Below are 26158 nucleotides of genomic sequence, written 5' to 3' on the forward strand. Positions count from 1 at the left end.
AATAAATTTTAAACGATAAGGCACTTCATTTTACTTATGAAAGAATACAACATGATTATGTGAATATAAGCCAGAAAATTGTAGATTTCAACGATACATCCGAATTTTGGTTCTAATCAATCTGAGATTTCTTATTTCTAGACAAAAAAGAATACAGTAAAAAAAGAGTAATAACAATAATCTACTCATAGTGAATGATACTAAATTTTCATTGTTTTTTCTAGGATGAATTTATTCATCTCAATAATATCACGTTTAATGTTATAATTATATTAACACTATTAACTTTTAAATGCATAAGCTACCGTAGAAAGTTTATGGAGGCTGATGAATTTCATAGTTCACATCAGAGATTGACTTTAGGATAGGCAACTGTTGAAGACCATGAGCCACTGAGTATCTGTTTCGTTCTGTTATGGTTTTCTAAATAAGATATATAAACTATGAAATTTAAAAATCCCTACAACTCTCCTACTTTTATGACAGTCATATGCTTACTAGTGACTAATTTCCAGAGATAATTCCTGGAGTTCCAGTGAAAAATCGTGACCAATGGAGGTCAATTATTTTGTATGGGAGGTAGTTATTTACTAGTGTTGTTGAGGGATGAAAGACATTCGTTGGATTTATATCATAATCTTACTAAAATTTACTTATATAAGTACTTTATAAAATATATTCTTATAACTTTATGAGCGTATGATGGAACCAACAGATGAACAGTCCTTAAATTGTGTAAATTTTAAGCTATTAAATCAACAATTACAATAATGTATATAATAAACTTCATCATTACAAGAGTGACATCAGTAACAAGATTTACAATCGTGAGTTCATGTGTAAGATAGAAGTACTTTTTCTCCAAAACCAGTAAGAATAATTTAAATGCACATATTGATAAATAATATCAAAAACAAATTTATACTGTCCACTAGTATCTTTAAGAAATAATTGTTTAATATTAAATATTGTATGAAACGATATCACAGAGAGAATATATATTCACAATGAAGAGTGTAGCTATGTAATGTGTGTAGTTTAATTGGTTCAATTATCCGAAATCATACAAATGCTTCATATTTCAAATTTTAATCGTATATGAATTAATTTCATACTTACTTGCCCAGCCCTCCTCTTTTATCCGGGCTTGGGACCGGCAGTAGCCTCATAAAGGCTCCAGGCAAAGTAAATTAATTTCATGTTTAGCCAAAAGTTTAACTAAATATAGTTGTTACTTAATAGTATGATATGAAATGGACGTAAGAATATGATCTTTATAGTACACAAAATGAACGTCAATAAAGTTTAGATATCTCTATCTTAATGTTAATTATTTAGTAATAATATTCAAGTGGAAATTTTAGATTTATACAAATTAGGTGTACTGGTAGATACTTCCTAATAGAATAATATTAAAACTAGATTAGTGATATATCGATTTATTTATTTTGACAAGTTGAAACTTGTTTATAAAAGAAACATGATTTATTGACAAACGATGTTAACTCTAACTTTTATAAACGGTTTATTTAGTTTTGGATATTGTTATCATGGAGAAATTTTGTAGTGAAGCTCTTATTGTTGATCTGATTAAGATCAACTCTTATTTTAAGTACGTGTGGACCGTTTAATATTCAGAGGACAACTAAACAACATACTGGATGGTTATGCAAAGGTCTGTGAAGAAGGCAAAATTTACAATGAGAACACATGGATTAGCTTAGGCCATAGAAAATAATATTATATAACACTTCTACTTAGAACAGGTGCTGTCGATATTGTCTACAAGCCTGTAACAATTTACCAATTAAACCATACAATTTAGTAGACGCAACACCAGAAGTATTTACCTGAGCCACGTGTAAATATCGATATATTATGATGTGTGGTATGAAAGCGACAAACATTTTCGAAATCAAAAACGTTGACATTAATAGTTTAAATGAATGGCAGCCAGAGAACAGAACAACTGAATAGTAAAAACATATTTTATTATGATGAAATAACACTTTCCATAACATATTTAACAAAAAATACACTTTATTAGAAAATATTTTAGAAATCTTATATGATTGGAAGATAACGGTCTTAGTAGGTGGTCCACCAGTCACTAACAGTTACAACCAAATACTGAACCTAATTTATGGTTATTCCGTTACTGGCAAACTTACATAAGCATATTGCTCCATATCACTAAACAGATTATTGTTATTCTAAAAAAACGGGTGGTGTAAATTAGTTATAATTTAATGTCAAACTATACGTGAATGTCATTTATACGTAGTCTTTTCCGGTATTCTTTATTATTTTTTAAGATAGGAGTTCTAAATGTTATGTAATACGTCAGTTACTTTAAAGCAGTAAATATCATATTTACATATAAATGTATGGCTACTAAATTGGGTTCCGGCATTTTTTTTAGATCAACTGTTATAATTAGCCACATTTTTACCTAAATATGTTAATTCTAACAGTATCTTTCTTTTTTATAAAAGGTGAGTTGGTGGTGAACACCTTACAATTTGTGGTACTTTTTTTATAATCTTTTGTGAGATTTTTTATTTACTCATTAAACATAATATTCTCAGAAATACAAACAGGTTGGTAAACGGAAGAGAGAGATTAAAATTAGCTTAATCATTATGTCACTAATCTATGCTTTAAATTGACATTTGCTATACAGAAAGAAGTTTATGTTCGTTTAATTAAATTTCAATAATTGGAACGAAATTATTTCAGATTTATGAATCATTGATACTGTAAATATTTACAGAAATGAATCCATCAATTTTCTTCATGAAATTATTTTTTCTCTGCATCTGAAAATTCAATCAAACTATGGATGTTTTTAAGCAAAGATGGATAGTGGCCAGCAGTGGAATCTAAGACGCGCGTTTCGTTCTCTTTGGGACTCGTCAGTCGGATGTGTCTGCACCCCAGAGTTGATGTTCACTCTGGGACTCGGACCCAGTACCGTTCGCTTCAAACGCCATCCCGTTATCCATTTAGCTACTGAGTCCTGAAATCCACGTGCTCGTGCAATGAAGTGAAGTTTAAATTCACTCTGCTTGAAAAGCTTGCGACTTAAGGCTATGTCGAGGCAATTCGCATAGGATGCACATATGCCAACATGAGACTGATCAATTGCAATCCTAAATAACAATGGGAAGATCCAAGTAAAATAACACAAAGTGAATTTATGGATGTTTTTATTCAACAATATAACTTAATATAAACTAAAGTAATTATCTGCCAGCTATAAACTTGAATTTTACGAAGTAAAGTTTTAACAGTCCTGGAAAGAAAGTACGTTTTCATCCCTCGGATTAAATTTCAGCCAAATTGATATTAGACATCGAATAGATAATCTGAAATTAAATATTACCAATTACTTTTACATAATTAATGATAAGTATTAAATACTATATTAATTTATAAACATCCACTTAATATAATTATTAATATGTCATTGCTACTAAATTTTAATAGACAAGACTAGTTTTAATAGTTGCACCACGTCGTTAACATCGAGCGCACAAAACACATTTCACCATTGGTATAGTATAATGTTGGCCCATAGACTGTGATTGAAGCTTAAAACTATTGCACTTAGACTCAGTGTTTAATTGACATTGTGACCCTTACTCGAACTGGTTTTGGATTGTCTTTTGTTTACTCTCCTCAGTACAAAACACTGACAAGTTAAGGATTGTAACGAAGTAGCTATTCGGTCTTCAGGGACCCCTCAGATAACGTCAGTTTGTCAGTCAACTGGTTCGTATAAAATTGCTAATTCACACTTCGGTTTGAGAGTAGGAAACCTAACAACTTATTTCTATTTAGTAAGCTAGTTGTAAAACATACCTGTTGTTTCTTTCACAAATACCAAACAATAAAATTATTTTTCAGAATGCCAAATTGAATAACGTTCTACGAGATAAACAATAATCTCCGAAAGAAACATCTTATGAAGCCGTTTTGACCTTCTTCAACTAAACAATCTTTTAAAATTGATCATTTTTAAAATACATTGCCAATATTAAAAAAAAATAAGATCAGGATTTACCAACAAGTTTTTGTTTTTAATTATATTGAATTACCTACTGATAAGTAGTTTCGTCATACTAACAATTGTCTGCATAAAGTTTTGGAGTTCCATTGAAATTACGAACCAGTAAATATTGGAGCACCATTGGGAACCTGAAAGCACAGGAAGATCTTCTCACCCCAAAATAGAAACTTTCAGTATTGCGCATCCACTATCCCACATGCAGAACTTTAACCCAGGACCTTCAGTCACGCACTCGAATGCCCAACCGTTGAACCATTGAGCCGGCATTCAACGATATTAGTGTCTAACATCAACTAATCCAACACAATTTCTTTGAGTTTTACAATTTTTAGTCATTGTAAATACCTGTGATCAATTGTTTACTCGTATCTAAATTAAATTATTCGTTAAAATATGAATGTTTAATAGATTTTTCTTATTCTTTTTCGTAAGATACAACTCACTATGTACCTTGTGTCATCATATATAGAAAACAATTTATAAGCTAAACGTATTTAACAAAATGTGATTTCAAAAGTTTCATTATTGGAGTTTAGTGTACTTTATAATGATAAACATAATAATTCACATTATATTCATATCATATGAATGGAAAATTTTATCCAATAACGTAAATCATTCAGAACATATGGTAATAAGCTGCATATAAGTGCGTAATTTTAAAAAAAATTTCAGTAACTTATTCAAATGATGAATGATTTATAGCAACGTGGTGATTAAGTTCCCCCAAAATGTCATGCTTTTTTAAAAAATTCAATACATAGTAGTATTTATATAACTTTTAAATTGAACTAAAAAAAGCATTTAAGACTAAATAGATTTGAACAAGTGACTGTCTAATAATAATAATTATTATTATAAACTTTATTCAGTATTATATTTTTGGTACAATACAGAATTCTCAGCACAAAGTATTTCAACAAGTTTCCCTTTCTTACTTCTTGGTCGATCCTGATGATAAATAATGAGTGATCGCCAGTTAGATGTTAGCAGTCCAGTAAATGAACATCTGAATAATGTATATTCTTTTCTCTGCATATTGCCAGCGACCACATTATCTCTTATTGGGCTTTTTTGTAACTTTGACAACGAAAGGTTGTACACTTTTCAGAAATGCACCAGGATAGGTTATGCGATTAATAGACATAATAATATATTAAAACAAACAAAACTAGATAACTTGTTGAAATATCTAGATAGCAGGAACAGGTATCCCAGATGCTCAAGCAGGCCGCATATAGTATAGATGACATTTTAAGAATTAAATGAATGTAAACCACATTAATTACTATCCATGTTTGTTTTAATAATAAAAGATGGATGCCGACTCAGTGGTCTAATAGTTAAGCGATCGCGCGCGAAACTGATAGGTCCTAGGTTCGAATCTCGCGGGGGGTGAGATCGTGGATGCGCACTGATGAGGAGTCCCATACTAGGACGAAACGGCCTTTCAGTGCTTTCAGGTTTTCCATGGTTTTCTACCTTTAAATGACTCATGACTTAAACTATTGAAATTACTATAATCTTCACAAAACCCCTTCTGATAATAAAAGAATCATTTAAAATCAGAATGATAGGTTAAGCGATTTCAGTTGCGAAATACTATTTTTCAAATATTAGAGTATGTAGAGCAAATTATATATATATATATATATATATATATATATATATATATCATCCTAAATTCTGGTGACATCTAATTAAATATACTTTTATGAAACGTCTCTTCATTAACTAGCTTAGTGTTTTTGGGTAGGATATCATGCATTCACTTTATTTTGCTACATTCTTGTTAGCTACTTATAACATGTATGATTTCAGTATCAAAGAGACAAATAGAGCTTCACATACACATTGAAATGAATTTGGTCAGAAGGTGATGCTAAGATATATCATTATGATATAATAAAGATTACTAAAATTTAAATAAAACTTAGAAAATATCAAGTAACATGATAATACGAAAATATCCTGTCTACAAATGTTACAAATCCGAAATACAGATAAGCACAATACCAAGAGACTATTAGGCTTGATTACAGTATGAAGAAAATTACTTTAAGTTAATAATAGCAGACTAAAAAGCTTGTTATTAGTTAAGTTATAACAAGTAGTTTGTAGAAGTATTTATTGAAAACCTTCGCCTTCCAGTATTTTTATGTTGTTACCTCAGAAAGCATTGTTGTTTTTTCTTTACTTTGATACACAGTCTTAATAAATTTTATATATTACTGGTCAAGTTGAATTCATAAAATTTTTCTTCACAAGCCGGATTGTCATTTCTGACGTTAAAGTTTGTATAAGAACAAATGAATAATCATGAATCCTTTATTCATTTACTGTTAATGATAGTTTTAACAGAATTTTGAATATTTTTGTTCAGTTTATATACCAGTTTATCGAATGGTTGTTACCCTCCAATTTCAATCGTGTCATAAGTATGTAATGTGTATTCTGAAATAAGTAAACATTTAATCCAAACGTTCAACGCCAACAAATTGATAAATTTGGTATAATCTTCATTGAATCATTGTGGAGGAAGTCTGTCATCACTCCAGATGGTTCGAAAGTAATCCGTTATTTAAACACCTTTTTATATGAACTTACTAAATGACTTGCTTGACTCGAAAAATGTGATGATTAGGAACCGTAATAAATTCAATACTTTATACCAAGTGACTAATTAATAACTAACTTTGATGATCAGTATTCTTTAGTATGCTTTACTACACTTGATACACCAGCCACAATGAATTAATTAGTCTGAACTACATTTGATTTCCATTAGTATTGAATGATATGTGATGTGGATATAATACCTAGTTTACGAAACGTAATAATAAGGTAATTTATTAGATTTATATTTCAGTAAGTTAGATCTTTATGTAATTAAGATGTATGTAACTGAATATCTGTGGATTAAACATGAATATCAATAAATACTTGATATGTCTAGTGCAGATTATACTTTCTATAATGGTAAATTGACTAGTTGGAATGTAATTTAGGCAAACGATAAACGGTAGATTAAATAAAAACTGAAATATTCATAAGCATTTAAAATCACTATTGAATAAATAACGCTTTAGTGCATTACATAAATGAATGTAGTTTGAATTAGAATAATATATTGGCATCTTATTCACCTCTACTATAATTCCAATCAAATCGTTAAACATTTTAGTAATTCGCGAAACTATTCATTATAAGTTATCATTCACGTCTCATTTTACTTCATATTTGTTTTTGTAAATAGTTTCTTTGTATTCATCAATCATTTTGTTTTGATAAATGATCCAATATTGATAATCTTTTTTTGCATTTAAAGTTGTTAAATAAGCCTATTTATTAGTAAGATTTTCATTGTATAGACATAACTGTAAAAGCATAACATTAACTTGAGTAACTCACTGTAAATTTCTGGTTTCCCTGTAAATATGATTGATAAGTTGCACTAATCACTGTAGACATATATAGTAAATACTAATTGTAAACAAAAATTACATAAAATCAAATAAATTGCAAATAGTTGACTAGAAATTCCAGTTCACTTCCGATCTATTGAGATAAAGAAATTTCATTTTGAATCTAGCTGTCAAATGAAGTAATAAACTGTGCTCAAATATTAATAATATTGTTCATTCCAATTAAACGGATAAACTAAACGCTAAGTCAAATAATTACCAATCAATATTCAATGAAATTGAAGACAATTGTTTTCTAAGTTGTGCATGTCAGTAATAATTACTTTATCTAAAACATGATAAGTTTGGTAGTATTAATTATGTATTGTAATACCTGTAGTCATATAGGTTTGTTTTACCCTACAAAAATTGCATTTTAACATGATCAAATACTATTAATAACAAAATTAAAAACACAAGTGTTTGAAGTAAATATCATGGGAAAACTAGTTTAAGTTGGATTTACTCAGTATCGTTAATAAAACGGGAAAGGACACTTTAGTAGGCCGTTTTCTAAACATTATGCGGAATTCAACAACAGTTAGATTATTAACGAAACATCCAAGAATGAGTTATGGACAACTGATAGTGAAACTTTTTTCAAATCATAAGATAAATAACCAGGCGTTTTCACATTTCTGCTTTATCAAACCAATTTTGCCTACAATATAAGACGATGAATTGCTGAAATGTTCAAATTAAAGATACATTAAAGAGTATTCTTTGTTGTGCGTTTTGTAACTTTTGAAAATGAATAATTTCCAACTATCGAAATATGTTTCAAATCTAGCTAATTAGTAGAATGCGTTCACAGTGAATTTAACTCTAAGTGCTTCGAAACATTTACCATTCTATTCTTTTCTTCAGAAAAACAACCTCACCCCGATAAACCATTTTATAGTAGAAATTTACCAAACACTTTGACCTTCCTGATGACATTTGAGTCACTGTTTTTTATTTTTATTTTAGAGGATTTTAATTTCATCCATAAATAGTCGTATTTATCAAAGAATACTGATCATGACGACACTACTGATTAAAAATAACCAATTTTTTCTATGTCCTAAAGTACTGAAGATTTCAGATTGCCTCACAAAAACCAATAAATTAAGTATTTATTATTACTACTTGAGAGTAGTATGATTTACTTACTGAATAAATAGTTTACATTTAAGCAAAAATTTTAAAATAGCAGTTTTTGTAGCATTCACTCAGAACAGTTAAAACCAACGAAAGTTGGAAAATATAGAAAACAGTTATCATGATTTAAAAATATATTTAAGATATTATCAAATAGGTGATAAAAAGCTGTAAAGCTTTAAAATGTTTCGCAATACGTTACATCATTAATCATCAGTTGATGTCAGTGAAAACACGTTTTGACATTTCAATCATATAAATTTACTCTTTTATTTTTTTTATTTTTCTACTCAGATGAATCGAATGAATTGGAAGTTAACGATAATAACAAAAAGGTAAGTATACAGTAGTCATGACCTTCATTGAAATATGTAGATTGTAAATTAGTCATGGATAAAACAGAACAATAGATTACGTAATTTTGGTAATGTTATACATTAACATCAGTTTATTTCAATTGTCGATACGATGAAATGCTAGAATAAATAAAAGTTGTAAAAGACATGAAGAAAAAGACAATGAAGAAGTAGGTGATAAATAAATGAAAAAAAAATAAATACGAATTTTTATCAGAATGGGGGATTTATGGAGATTGTAGTAATTTCAATGGTTAAATTCATGAATCGGTCTTAGCTAGAACACCACTGAAAACCTAGAAGGACTGAACAGCCACCTCATCTTAGTATGGAACAACTCAGCAGTGTGAATCTACGACCCTATACACAGGAGTCTGACCCTGAAATTTCAGTCTGGAGAGAGATCACTTAACCTCTAGATCAGTGAGCCAGTATCCAGCGGTGTTAATGTTTAAATTCAGTTTGTCCGTGATACTGCACAATCCTTCATCCATTATCTGAAGTGGATAACTCTCGCCATCCGACACAAATAGGACTCTACTAAATAATCCGAATTTTCGGAAAAATAAATAGAGAATAAATATAGTTTTTAGTGCTTTCCAATTTCAGCAAGTTTATACATTCATTAAAAGTAACTGGAAAACCTGTAAAAGCATAAACACGTTTAACAACAATATAAAAATGAAATTTAAACTATAGTGATTATTTGTATAATGAAGAATACAAATGTTCTAAAGTTAAGTTTGTCAAAAAAAATGGAGAACTTTTAGTTACGTGTTTATCATGCTCTTGAACTAATCTTCCTAAACAATATACATTTCTTCATTTGACATGAATTCATTTAAAATATAACGTGTGAAACTAGGTTTTACAGCACTTCTTCACGTTTTTTTAAATTAACGATAACTGATTTAATATTTTTTCCGCTGAATAACTCCAAAATGATTGTTAAGTCTAAACCTTAATAAGATATCAACAGATGGATTATTTAAAAAACCAAGAAATAATAGACAAGTCTTTTGTCCTAACTCAGAACTTCACAATAGCGTACACGCATGAACTCACAACAAATTAATCTCATTGAAACATCCTTAGTTTTACACTACTCAGTCGGAATCTAGCGGTTCACTCTTCCAAATTTATTTAATTTGTGATATGAGTAGACAACTGTTTAATAAGTAAATTCCAATTACAAATTTATTTGGCTTAATGTAGAAAAAATTAAAGTTATCAAAATGTTCAAAAATATATTATACTGTGATTATATAGGATATATACACATGTATAGTGCTTAAATAAATAGTACTTTTACAATTTCAATTACATTTTGTCATAAATTAAACCAGATCGAAGTTTCTCAATCAATGAAATTAAACACGTACAATAACTAAAAGATCTGGTTTGTATACTACAGTTAATTCTTAGATGGATTTAACTGAAAAACGTTTTTTTTGGCCCTCGAATATCTAACTCCAAGTAGATCGTATGAATGATTGATTGTTATCGAAATATACATGTCGCCAATCCTCGTATATAATCATGAACTCAAATCGAGTTGATGAATAACGGAATTAAATAATTCAAATACGAGAATGGGTCTCTGAATACGTATATTTTGCATACGCACCACTGATCTGGACAGACAATCAAAGGGACGAAGGGAAGAGGGAAATTATGGGCAATAAAGAAGGTGTATGATCCAACTCGACTTAATCAAGCACTATTCGATATTTATAGTCAGATAAAACTAAGTTACAGACGTGATGAGTAAGATAGGAAATGAACATACATACACTTGCATAAAAAGTCAAGGTTGACGAGCGAATGATTAATAAGGTCAAAATATGACTCAAGAAGAGCAAATAGATTGGCCTATCCGGAAGCTAGGATAAACTATGTGGGCTTAACATAGCAACCGACACTACATTTTCTTATTTGCACAACGCGGATTTAATATTTTATCTTGATGATGAAAGCAATTTTACTAATGTGTCCTTATTTCGTGTTCTAATGGAACACTTATTGATGAATTTATTAGGATCCTATATATGAACAAAATAAATTAGAAATGTTTTAATTTTCAAATCTATATGTAGTCCTATTCTATTGTAAGGGTCTCATTTTAGAACTGATTAGAAATTTGGAGAATATTAAACTCCGTATATTATATAACCAGAATATGTTTAAGTCAACAGAAACTCGTAAAGTTAATTTGAAATTGATCCTAATTTAACAAACTATTTGTAATGAAGTAGATCATATAGTACCAATATGGAATACGAATATGTGTTTCATGATCGTTAAAGGAGTACCTCAAGCTTCTTCAATTCATCAACTTCACCAAACTTTATTACTTAACCTCTATGAATGACTTGGATGAAATCATAGTAATGAGAAGTGAATAAAATAAATAACTTCATAAGTGTTTATATTTAACATTGATTACATAATAGTTGAATCTACCAAAGTAGTTGATTCCCTTGTAAAAGTTTTGTAATGTACACTCTTTTTAATGTAATTTATGTTTGCTTTAACTAATTCTGAGTTAATAACACGAAGTTCTCAATTAATAATACTAAATTTAAATCTGTCATCAAGTGAGTGGATTGTGGTTATTATTTTTGATGTATTACATTCCATATTTTGTAATACTTTATTTTAGATTCAATCTAATCAGTCAAGATACACCTTTTGTTTGTCATTTTTTTATCTCTCATTACTCAAATACTAATTCTCTAATAAGCATTACCAAGAAATATTGATAATAACCGATTATGTTGATTACTAATATTAGTAACAATGAAATTATCTTTATATTTATTACTAATTGTAAAGATTTATATTTTTCTATTATCGATATTCATAAGTGAATTTTATTACTCTCTGTTGGTATATAAACTCCGTTAACAAATACTTCGAGTGTGACTACTTTTTGTTGTATTTCTTACTGACATCATTATAAATGTAAATATAGATATGAGGTGTAAAACACTTACAAAGTATGAACTGAAATTTCATGAATGTGTATGAGATTAAATTTAAGCGAATCAAATAAGACAGAGATTTTTAATATGGTTCTTTATCATCAGTTTTATAAAAGTGAACAACTTTCATTATGCCAAAATATTAATGTATCATAAGACAGTAAGCTTTGTGAAAATCAAAACTATAATGTCATTTAGTTTAATATATTTAATGGCACTTATTTGAACATTTGAAATGATAATTTAGAATAGAAATGTTTTTTGAACGCAATAAATTTAGTAAATGCCGTTAGGTGAACATAGTGTTCCAATCCAGCCTGATCAGTGAGAAATAGTATAATGGCCCACTGAGATTTAATGAAGCTGTAAAAATGGTTTGGTTAAAATATATATTCTGCATTAAAAAAATCCATTGATTAATCTACAACTACCTCAGTAATAAAAAATGAGCAATAATTATAACCTATTTTCAAACTGGTGTTATTTAAAATTTAACACGTTCAACTCATAGGTTTTTTAGTGGGGCCCTTTATTTTGTCGTCATTTATATCGGACGATGTTGTCGACGGACTCTATACTTTATTGGCCCGGGATCTGACCCCAGGTAGATCGTATGAATGACTGTTATTGAAATATATTTATCGCCTATCCTCGTATATAATCATCGACCTAAATCGCGTTAGTCAATAACGAAATTAAATAAGTCAAATAACGAAAATGGGTGCTTGAATAGATTTATTTTGTATATAAAGCGAATGGAATAGAGCAAAGCGAAACGACGCGCCGTGGAGATGGCGAGCAAGCAAACTCCAATTAACCAAGCGTCAATCAATATTTATAGCTACAGGAAAATAAGTTACAGACGTGTGATGAATAGGAAAAGAAATGTTCACATATATACGCTCATATAAAAACAGTCTACATTGATAAGCGAATAATTAGCAAGGTCAAAATGTGACTCAAGTAGAATGAATAGGTTGACCTGTCTGAAAGCTAGAATAAGGTACATAGGCTTAACATAATAACCGACACTACAGTTTTCTCAGTAGTTGAGATCATGAGTCTATTGAAGTTAGACCACTATGGGAAACCTGGAGGCAATGGACGGCCGTTTCGTCCTATGGTTGGACTCCTCAGTAGTGCGTATCTACAACCCCGCCTCGCGACATTCGATCCAGGACATATCAGTCTCGTTCGCGAACGCTTAACCTCTAGACCACTGATCTGGCATCCAACGGTGTTAACCTCTAACTTCAACTAATCCACGAAGTTGCGCCACCGTACACCATTGTCTTCAGTGAGTTGATATCTCACAACAGACCCGGTTGGACTCCACTGGTCACTGCTTCTCACTAGAACTCCAGGTTATACACCTTGAAGCCAGTCACTAGTGAGCATATGTTGATTAGCATCAGAAGGGGGTTTTGTGGATATTCTAGTAATTTCAATAATTGAGATCATGAATCAATTGAAGCTAGACCACCATGGAAAACATGGAAGCACTGGACGGTCGTTTCGTCCTATTGTAGGACGCCTCATAGTTTTCTATCTTTTTTTTACACTATTAAAAATAATTTTTGCCAATAGTAGTTTTGAAAAGCATCTCTATCAATATTCTAAATTATTTTTTCAATTGTTTATGTAAACGCCATTAAATATATCCAAATTAATTTATATTACAATCTTAATTTTTGAAAAGCTAACTATTCTTTGATAAACTGTTCGTTTCTTAATTTTTAAATGTGTTAATGCTTCAAACTAACTAAGCTTGCTCCTTTGTATGTAACTAAGGATATAAAGCATAATGTTAATATTTTTCTGTGCAGTTAAAATTATTCATTGTTATGGTCTCATCTGATAAATTGAGCTTGTGAAATCATTATATTCCCTTAAAATGTTTCGCACTACAGTTTATAATAAATTACAAGAAAAAAGATAATCATTTTACTGCATATCCCTGGTTAGTGTCTTTTATAGTCAGTCTACCATTTCTGACCAAATGTTTCGTTATTTCGATACACGTATATATATATATATATATATATATATCAGAACTAAAGCTTTAGAAAGTGTGTTCTGAATTTCATAGCACTGACATTTATTAACATAATTCAATAAACATATGCATGTAGATTTAATAAATATGAAGATAACGATATATCTCAGAGACAAAAGGACTAAAATCGTCAAGGCAGAAGAAAAATACTGTAAGGAAACAAAGATTCTTTGATAGCTAATCGATAATAACCAAAGTATAAAATCAGCAAAAGTAAGTAAATGTAAAACAAAATTAGGTGTTACTCTACGATATAGGATAAACATAACTGCTATCATTAATCAAAATATATAGAATCTTAGACAGTTTTGGGTATGAAATTATTTATACTCAACCCTAACTCACTACTGATGAAGAGTTCCAACTTCGACTTAATTAGTAGAAACATTACAGGACGATAAATTTTTTTACTACCGTTTGTATAAAAAAGAAGAGTTTCATCCAAATTTTTGAATTCAGGTGTTAGTTAGTGTTAAACTATGTTAATCATACTTTTATTTTAATTTTGCCCAAAATGTTTTCTATTGATGGAGTAGTACATACTCACAGTAGTTATTTTGTCTTTCAATGAAATTTCTATCATTTTCGACTTCTATTCAAAATACATGTGATATTTTTAGACAAGATTATAGCCTCAGTATTTTTTATTTTCATTTGTGCTACTCATAAGTAGTCACATTATTTTCACCAAACAAATAAATGCAATTATGAAATATTTTTAGTATACTAAGATTTATTTTATGCTTTAATCACAGGGCCCATAGTACTTATGTGTGTTTATATGTTACAAGTAACTATGATTTACATTTTTATTTGAATTAAAAGAGAACAATATAAAATACCATCAAAAACATCCACATAAGACATATAAGCACGTGATATTAAATGACGAAAATGGGAAAACCTAATATTAGGTGTATTTTTTGTCATGAAACAGAAAAAGTTTGAATCTGCTTCACTTTATTTAACCTGTTCTAAGATTTTGTGAAATAATATTATTCTTTAAGTATATAGTCCATAAGTGTTAAAATTAATAAATGAAAGCATCACATAATTCATCTCTTCCTGGTTTTATTAATCTAAATCTTCTCCAATCCTGTTTGAAGCATCAGAATCAACCAAGAGACTTTATAGTGTTGTATTAATCTTGAAAACGCGTGATGTCTGCCTAAGGTTGAAAAAATCGGCCTTTAGAAATTCAACTACTGAATGGATAATAACAGTTTCTATGAAAGAAACAAAGGTTATGTCTTAAAAAAATAAATAAGACTTAATCAAAATTATTAACTTCATAAACCAGGAAGTTTAAAAAGTGAAAGTTAGTCCTGTTGCACAAAATAGTAAATGAAGGTGCAGTTAGAATAATTACAATAATTTTACGAATTTCTTTCGCGAAACTGGGATCAGATTTTCCAAGATGGGTCCCATTAGCTTCAACCACAATTAGTAAACATATCCCTAAACAATGAAGTAAATATGGCAAATCACATGAAAAAGGTTATTCGATTCCACTTTATTTCCTCTATGAGAATGTCTAAGAAATACAATTTTGCTCTGAAATTAAGGGATGAACCTGGATGTTTATGTTCACCAAGTAATTAGTTGAACAGGAGTAGTATAGCTAGCAATGGAATATGAAGGTGGAGAGTTTGGGGTGTCTCTATTCATTTCTAGCTGCGATAGTGCAAATAAGACAACGACGTTAGGTATTTTTATGCGTAAAAAGTATTTTGTACTTCTAATCGTAAATAATTCGATAGTGAGGCATATGAAAGTTTATCTTCCCTTAAACTAATCGTTAACATTTCTGAGTATTTTATCAAACAAATATAGGAATTAAAAGAATATGATTATAAACTTGGTGTCACTTTCGATATTAAAACCAAAAAATGACATGTTCTTTTGGTTTCTTTAAAAATAGCAATTCTTTTGGAAAAATTAGCTTCACTCAAATTAGCTTAATGACCAAACATCAGAAGTGGTTTGCAATTACTATTAATGACGTACATATAATAAAACTTTGGTTTTTCCTTGTTCATTGTTAAGTAGTCTGTTTACTTTTTTTCCCTGTGCATTAAAAGATTTCTACAGCTTCATACAAACGTGTTAAACTGAAACGACCAAATCGTTCCAATAATAACTTAACGGATCTATTGTCTGACAAATTGCATTATTCAGATTCCGACAATGAATCCAGTGATTCCATATCAAATTCATCATCACCATCATCATTCACCTCATCGTCATCATCCGATGATCTGAACGAAGCTCATTACGATACATCACAACCAGAATCATGGATTGGTACGAATGTCAAACAGTTAGGCGGTGTAATTCTACCAGATATGAGACGACCAAATTATCATATGACCACAAATGAATCTAAAAAGAAACGTTTATCAAAAATAGTTGAAACAAGTCAAAGTTCACTAAATGATGATGATGATAATAATGATGAGGATCAACAAATTATTTCTTTTAGTTCTGTTGATGAAAACCATAAATTACCTCCATCATCATCATCATCATCATCACCATTACAAAGAGATGAAGCTTTATTTATTTTACCAAATGTTTCTAGTATAAATACACCGACATTATCAAACAACATATTTAATTCTGATACGTTTAAACCAGAAATGATCAATAAGAACACAAGGGCGTTGACTCAATCTAATTATTCATTGGCTGAAAACTATGGACCAGTCACACCCGTTTTACAATATACCGATGATAATGATAAAAATATTCTTGTTAGTAATCAACAAAACCAACAATTTTCAATCAATCAGTATAGAAAAGAAAATGCAAATTTAAAATCGGAATCAAATATAGTTAATTTACAATCTGAAAATAACAATAATGAATATGAAAAATTATATAATTCAGATAAACATGTATATAATACTGAAATAATTAAACCACAGAAAATTATTGTAACTTGTAAGGAAGACAGATCAAGTCGAAAAGAAATCATTGAAAATCACTCTGAAATAATGTATAATAATATACGACTACCTCAAACATCATCATCGTCAATGTCATCAACATATACCAGAAAGGAACACTTCTTTCCAAAACACTTGAACACTAATGAACGGTCATTATTGAATGAAGAGAAACGTTCATATAGAAACAATGGTAAGTTTATTTTCATATTAAAAATAACTTATTTAGAAATATCTAATGCTAAAAGTTATGTGTATATATTAATAGTTACAAGACAGTAATAATTGTGATATTTAGAAGATTTGATTATCTTGTTAATATATTTATATCACAAAAACATTTTAGTGTAATATGGCAGCGAAATTGCTTGATACAAACTCAAATAACAATACTGGAATGAGATCGATGGGGATAATATCGCATAATCAGTAAATGAATGGATAAGAATTGTATTTATTAGAAGGTATAGTTCAATCTAAAAGAGAAGCATGACGAATTTTGTTCTGTTAAGAAAGCTCATTTGATTGTTATAAGCAATGCAATTAAAGATTATATCAGGATCATCAGTGAATTTTATTCTTAACCACGGTTGATAACATGTTAAGCTAGTCAGTTTCATAATCGTTAGAAATACTCTCAAGATGTATTAGCGAACTGACTGACATTTGTCTGATAAACATATAATTTTAATTTGTTGAACAGAAAGTACATTAATATGTTAATATATATATTAATTGGATTATCTAGGATTATGTACTTCACAAAAAGCGTATGTACACAAAAACATGAAATATAAGTTCATATTTCATGGGATAAGTATTGACTACAAATTTGAGGTATACTATAACAGTTGAATGTAGTAACTAATCACATTCAATAATTAGCTTAAACAGATGTATAAATACCCTTTATTGTTTGTATTATGAACCCTTAACTAAATACACTCTCATCATAATTTTTCAAACCTTCATCTTGTTTTGACAGTCTATTTTGTTATATTGTTTTTATAAACTGACGTCTGATGTAATGTTTTGTATGAATATAGACAGTATTATGTCAAGTATAACTTTGTTCCAGTCCAGTTTACGGAGATATATGGTTATTTTTCTTCACATTATATATATACCTAAAGATCCCCCACATTCTATATAAAAATAATAGTACGTAGAGTATTACCAACTGGTGAGGTGATTGACTATATATGCATCTATGTATAGAGTTAAAAATTAATAATACTTCAGATGATTATAAAGGCTTCATTTCCCAAATGGTTCTTTTTACATAAGTTTTCGTCGATTGGTAAACCCATTTCCAAAATTTACTAATGGATGTTGATATGAATTTAAAAGACAGGAATGTCTTATTACATAGCCTATAATAGCAAAATTATTGATAAATCCTATGTAATTAATACGAAGGAAAAAATAAAAACAATGTGACCTTTCTGAAAATGTAGTTATAGTAGTCAAACTCTGACTTTATTCTTCTTTGTGTAGCTTTAAATAAATCAAATGCATGTGAGATGTCTGTTCATTTATCAGTAACCTAAAGGGAAGAAGATTGACATTGATCATCAGTATCTGATTGCAGTATAGTATAAATGTTTTGCATGGGAAAACCACTAAGCGATCAAACCTGATCTGCAATGTAGTTTTAGTTGAATATGGTAAACTAATCCTGAGGTTGTAAACCACCTTTAAATGAAATATTTAAGATGAAGTCATGTTCAAATGACACCTATACATTATTCTATCCATCAAAGAATCTACTTGAGCAGGAGTTTAGGGTTACCACATTATTATTTAAGATTAGTTCACGAACTCAGTGGGTGTAAATATGTAGGTTCAGACTTCCTGATTGAGTTCAGTGGGATAATTACAACCTTCAATTAGAAACTTTAAGTCATAAGGTTGATAATTAGCTCTTTCAATGAGATCTTTTACATGGTGTTATTCTATTCATTTGATCTATCAATTATACTCACACATGTTTGATTTTTTCCCTTATTGATACCAAGGATCGCAATCGATCAGTCTTTATCAGTATATATACACTTTGAGGAATTCAACCATACTAAACTGTGTTTTTTACGTCTAATTTTCTACTTCTGTCAGAAAATTATTACTAGCATAAGGTTACGGAGATTGTTGAATTTCATTTAAAAGAAAATTATGATTTTGAAGCTTTTCCTTTCTATAATATTCCTTTCTTTTCAATATTCTACCATAGAGTATAGTATTTGGATCGATTACTTGTTTTCTTCATATGTCCCTAATATAGTAGTTACTATAATACATTGAACACAATTTTTTTAAGGTCAAAAAGTGAACTGATTAATTTCAGTTAACACCATTATGTTTGTTACTTACTTCTTTGAAAATAAGTATCACTAGTTTTTTTAATTAAACAAAAACTTTGTTAACGAAATAAGATCTATCTGATGTGAATTTTTGAAGTAGTTATTTTCAGCATTCATAATTAAATAACAGAAAAGACTCGTAATGGGATTGATCAAGAATAAAGACAATTCGAGGGAGGAAATTTTCTGTTCGATTTATCACAAACTTATTTTTTACTTTTATTTACAAGAAACTGAACTACACAGAGCTGATAGGAATGGTATTAGACTTTTAATTGTTCATCATTGAGCTTTTCTATTTATAATTAAAATGATGAATTTCTACAATATATATAAAAAGAATTATACTTGAAATCGGTAATAATTATCTACTTCTAAAACTATATATACAATGATGAATCTTTGGTTTTGATTGAAACCTGTCAGAATGAAAAAACTCTAATCATTTTATTAAGGGATGATTATTATTGGTTCCAAGTATAATTTCTCTTGTAAATACTCAAGAACTTCATTGTTTTGAAATGAATCAAATATGGCATAGTATTTGCATACAAACATAATTAACATAATTCATGAAAAGCATCAAAGAATTGAAATTGCGTTCGCTTAAACTAATGTATCAGTTATGTATCTATAAATGAACAAGCATTACTGAATAATTTTAAAAATGTCCTCTAGTTTGATAGTTTGTATTATCGATTTCAGTATCAAATTTCAGCGATGCAATTATGTAAGAGTAAAGTAACTTAATAGTAATATATAAATGTTTAATTTAGTAATCAGTTGGTTCATCTTAAATGTACACAAAAATGTAGATATTTTTCAATGAATTTGTTCCTCGTTATTATTTGGGAAAGTTAAAAACCTCTATTTAGACATTTGATAAAAGATAAATGGAGAGAAGAAAAATGCTTCCTTTTAATTAGTTGTTGTCATATAAATTCGTAAGTGTTCACAATTAATTTATAAAACAACCAGAAGATATTGTGGATGAAGTGATTAATATTTGGAGATATTAATAAATAAAAGACAATAGTGGATGTGTCGCTCAATTTCGTGGATTAGTTGGAGTTAGAGATTATTACCGTTGGATGCCAGATCAGTGGTCTAGAGGTTAAGCATTCGCGAACGAGACTGATATGTCCTGGATCGAATCTCGCGAGGCAGGGTTGTGGATGTGCACTGCTGAGGAGTCCTACCATAGGACGAAACGGCCGTCCAATGCTTTCATGTTTTTCATGGTGGTCTAGCTTCAATTGACTCATGATCTCAACTATCGAAATTAATCTAATATCCACGAAACCTTTTCTGAAAATAATAGATTTCACAATCTGACGTATGAAAACCGATTTAATCCCAATAAGAAATCAAGTACTAATAAAAGTTGAGTCTGTGTAAGAAAAATGTCACAGTTATGTAAAAACAAGATAAGAACTGAAATTTCGACATTGATAAAGGAGAAATTTTATATTAAAGCACTAGCATGTGACTTGAATTTTGGTTATTATGCTGGCCAAAGTAACGACATAGGTCGTACAAATTTCTTGTAGAGACAAAGATCAGGTTTGATGATAGTAATACTATACTCTTAGACATTTTGTTAAATAAAAAGTGGCTTAAAAAGAAGATTACAAACACGTAAATATAAAAAAATTAACATCAGTTGGTCATCAAAGTCATTTTTACACTTTTGTACCTCTCTGGTGCTAAAGTATATATGTGACTCAAGTCAATTCTCTTAACAGGGTTGCATTCTCTGTTATATAACTCAATTAATAATGCTTATTCAAGTTTATTTTAAGAATACGCGACCCCCTGTGATAATTAAACTATCCAATTAATAACATTTTGCTATCAAAAACATCATTAATAAACGGCTAGTGGTGTCTCATTTTTTAAAACATTATAATTTCAAACACTGAACTGTGAGTTTGAATTATCCAGTGACAACTGCACTGTAGAAAATCGCGTAGCTTAGCTAGACTTTAAAACTAAGTACATATAACTGAATATCATCAATTATTTACAATCAAACTTGATTTTGGGTTTGAATATTTCTCCCGAAAGTTTTCTATTGCACTTATTATTCAAACTGCAACAAAATATTACGGCACAATTTAACTAGTATATGGAGTTCAGTTATATTTACGTTGATTTCAGAAAGATATTGTACTACTAACCAATCGGCCCAAAGTAGAGCATACGTAGAAAAATCAGAATCTCATATTTACATATTGAAGCTTAAATAGTTATACCATTAAGATACCGCTTCATATGTCACAACATATATGTATCTATAATCCTGATAAAAACGAACAGTTGGTTCAATTTAGAATTTCATATTATTGGTTTCTGTAAATAAACAATAATTCTGTTGTTTTATAGGATTTTTTTAACATTACCTTATGACAACTTGTAACAGAATATAATACAAATCTATTCAGAATTGTTACATTAAATATTGGTACTACCAGTATTAATGTTGAACATTGAATTATGTACTATGTGAACATTGATTTACGAAAACAGTTATGAGTTAAAACAATATAATATAAACATATACAATACTATTCGAAACATTCATAATAATGACGTAATTTCACTAGTTTATTATTACTATTATCTGATCGATTCAATAAATTGTATGTTCTAGTCATTAGATTCAATCATTCGATAATGAAGTACATGGTGATATTAATTAACAAAAAGAAATCTGGTTTATAAGAAGTGAATGATTTAGTAGAAAAATATAACAACTGAAACTTTATAAAAGATCAAACTGTACATTACCAAGTTTATTGTTAGTATCTATCCATTCAAATGGTAGAAACTATTTTAAAACTAAATCAAACACATTGTCGTTTATTTTTGTAGTCAACTTTCGGATGATATTTAAACAACGTATTTCATTTATTTAAGAATCTAGTTTAAAATATGGCTATCGTTTTAATGAGTTCAAATATAATTTTATGATAATGAACAAATGAGATCATATTTGTTTATTAGAAGTAGAATATCATTATCAGTAATTATTAATACAAGATTTAAACAATAATCAGTTTGGAACAACACATATAAGCGAACAATATTGTTTTCAATTAGATCGTCATCAGGCTTTACTCTAATATACATGAATATTTATACGAAATTTTTTTTAAAACCAATCAAGGCAATATGGGTCAATAATCACTATGAGATAGAATAAGTCACTACACATAATAGGTAAAAGTACAAGTTGATAGTAGGAAGACAGGTGAACTGATAAGAGTGAGAATAATAAAATACAATAACAAAACTCTTATCAATAGTTAATCGTTGGAAATAGAAGGTCAAACAAACATGGGTAAATAGACTAGGAATAGTAATCACAAAACATTAAAATCATTACGTAATAAGATGTGTGTAAATAATTAGATAGTGAAGAATACAAAGAGGTGGAAAATTACAAGCAAATAATGAGTGTGGAAATAAGGTTAACGATAACACAAATAGAATAAAATAAATAATGATAATAATAAAATTTAAAATAAATAAATAAATTCCATTTAAACGCTGAAATTCGTGTTTTAATTTTAATGTTTAAATAAATAAATGTTAGTTAAGTTATAACCGGCCATGGAAGGGATAGGGGGGTCACGTATTTCTTCTGTACACATAAATTGGGGTATATATGTACGAATTCCAATGGCTTCAGCTATATATAGGAGATGGGAACGGACTCCGTCGGGAAATGATGGAGGTATACGATAGATAACTCGAAATGATTTCGATTTATCTACTGCATGACCGCTATCAATAAGATGTGCCAATATAGAACTGCGAATAGTTTTTCTCTGGCCCTTTATGTACCAAGTTGGTAGATGTTCACTCATTCGTTGGTTAAGTTGCCTGGTAGTACGCCCTATATAGCTATCTCCACAGGAGCAGCTGAATTTGTAAATGCACATGGAAGAGGCCAACTCAAGTAACTTATCCTTCGTTTGAGTAGACATCGCTGGTCGACAAGAGAAGGTCAACGCAAGATTGGCTGCGTAGAATGTCCTGGTGATTACTTTGGTTAACCTATATTTCAGAGTGTCACTAGCCACATCCCCGTTGAATTGCACTTTCATGTATAAAGGTTTCTTACGAACAGTCGAAATCTCCGACTTCTTTATTATATCCTGCATATACTTCTTAATGAACGCGCTGGGGTAGCCGATCTCGGTCAGTGAGTTGTTAATAAATTCAAGCTCCTGACTTAGAGTGTCTACTGTACAGATCTTTTTTGCTCTGCTCGTGAGACATCTGACCAAATTTCTCTTGTAACGGATGGGTGTGAAACTGCAGAAGTGAGTATATTGGCATGAAGAGGGGTTTCTTCTATAACTACATTGTCATGAGAAAATTTGTGAAAACATTTGAAGCTTTCAACAAACTACTAACATTGAGTTGAAAATATATTAAAGTTACAGTCATATTCGAAACATTGTAGACAATTGTGATAAAAACCAATTGCATCATATCAAAGTAAGGCTTATAGTAATGTTTAAATAAATAGAAACAACTCTTGATTTTGTGAACTGATAAATCGAAGCATTAAAAGAGATGTTTCTTAAAATATGATATGTACTATATGAATATCCATTAGCTAACTCAGTAGTTATCAGAATAGGATATGCCCGGAATAATTATCGGTTTGGTCTGCCACATCATTACATGTAAGTGGACCGAAAGAGGAAATTATCAAAATGAAAAGCGGTGGGAAAAAATTAATAGTAACTATAATAAAAGTCTAAAAATGGGAAATACAGATCAAACGGAATATATATATATATATAAGCATATAATTCAGCAAACTTAACGACAGTCTGAATATGTAACTGAAAAGAATTTGTTACAAAACAGAGCTTATTAGCTCTTTCGTTCGTTAATTCATTATTTTGGTTGGTTATTCAGTCTTTGGCGATTGTCACTTGTGATCAATGATCTAACTGATGCAAATAGGTGTATACATATGGACCACAAAAAATGGATATGACAACAGACAAATAAATAAGGTTTGGTTAGGTATATTGATTTTTAAATATATGCCAAACTCTACTGTTCAGTATTTTGTTATGACATAAACCGTGAAATATTATAGGCAAACATGGAACTGTTACATTGTAGAACTGTAACCATATACACCATAACGATCAGTGAATTTTTAATATTCTGAAATATATCACTAAACAACTGATTGCTCAAATTTTCAGTTCAGTTCTAATTATGCGCACATCGGATTTCGTTACACTGTAGAATACCTTGCATGAATGAATTCCTTGTCCTAAACTGTGTTTCAAACTTACCCACCAATTTATGAAATATTTACTTATGCAAAATATCTTTATATCGGTAATGTTTAGTCAGATATCACGTTTGAAAGATATATGTAATAACGTTGGAAAAGTCGACAAAAATTCTTAGATAGTTAGATGCTACACCTAGATTGTTTATACAGATCCTCGAATTTTAGGTCTTAGCAGTGATAATTAAATTTTTCAGGATTATAGCTGCAACATCATCTATTTTAATAAATAGTTCGTTAATAACAGTTTTTATTTCTAATCACCTTCACCTCACGATCATATAATGTTATATCCCGCTATGCTAAACATTACCATTATTGTGGGATGCTCAGCTGACTAAAGTGATAATGTACTTGTTATTAAAACCCAAACATAAGAAAAACTTACGCAAAATAATCAAACACACATAAATGATATGGTTCAATGAGAGCTAGGTTGTCGATAATATAATTATTTTGAATGTTAAATTGCGTTAAGTTTTCGCTAAAGCTATATTTTAAAAGACCATGAACTTTCAAGAATTTGTTTGAGTTGGCAAATGAGAACTATAAAAATAAGTCAGAACAGCTGTGGAAATTCTTTAGTGTTAATAGTATATACATAAACAATGAGGGTTTTTCATCTGACTTAATGACCTAACATTGCTTTACGTTTTGTTTGGTAATGATTAATGTACTATAGTGAAGTTAAAACTTTGACTAGCATTTTAAGTCAAGTGTTTAACTATGAGAAAACTAATTTACAAAACAATGCTAAAATATATATCTATCAAAATACTTAAGCAACTTCTAAATATACACAATACACTTTGGAAATATAAAGTATAACCTATTTCAAGGTAATGAGTTATATGTCAAATAAAATCCAGAGGGCGTATACAAAACTGTTTATTACTCATTGATTACTTATTAATTCTCTCTTCACTATCTTTATATCATTTTCAAATAGTATGGAAATGATTTATCGTCTAAATTAATTGGTTTTTTAGGTACCTGTCTGGATTCTGACTATACTCTGGTAGGCTCCAAAAATACAATTCCTTAAAGTGACCAAAAACTTGATTGACCTAAACGACTGGACGCAAGTACAATAGCTGAGCATACTATTGTGACCAAATATGAAACTGTATGTGAAATAGTCATAAAGCGTAGTGAATACCAATTCCTTTTACATGACGTCATGAAAATGGTGATTCAAATCATTTAGATTTTCATGAAATGTTCCATTTATAAACATTTTATTTTCTTAGGCTTCCGAAAACCTTTTGACGCATGTCGATCTTCCCGGGTAGGTAGCAAGTAAGAGGATTCACTTAAATCTTATAAGCATTGAATTTTATAAAACTTGAATAACAACAATAAAATCTGATAGTTGAAGTACACTAACTAACCTAAAGATATCAATTGTATCTTGGTAATTGAAGATGTTCCGACTTGTCTGAGACATTA

At 29.5% G+C, this 26158-nt stretch overlaps 1 protein-coding gene across 1 annotated transcript in view; it reads left to right on the plus strand.

Annotated features, from left to right (window-relative positions):
• The window catches only part of MS3_00007751 (uncharacterized protein), an 86655-nt gene that overhangs the window by 27453 nt on the left and 33044 nt on the right, over positions 1-26158 (plus strand). Inside the window, exons 2-3 of the mRNA XM_051216076.1 lie at positions 8971-9011; positions 16154-17213. Of these exons, the coding sequence (XP_051073747.1) occupies positions 8971-9011; positions 16154-17213 (1101 nt within the window). The remainder of the gene's footprint in view (positions 1-8970; positions 9012-16153; positions 17214-26158) is intronic.

The sequence above is a fragment of the Schistosoma haematobium genome, chromosome 1 (assembly GCF_000699445.3).
Source record: "Schistosoma haematobium chromosome 1, whole genome shotgun sequence".
Classification (NCBI taxonomy): Eukaryota; Metazoa; Platyhelminthes; class Trematoda; order Strigeidida; family Schistosomatidae; genus Schistosoma; species Schistosoma haematobium.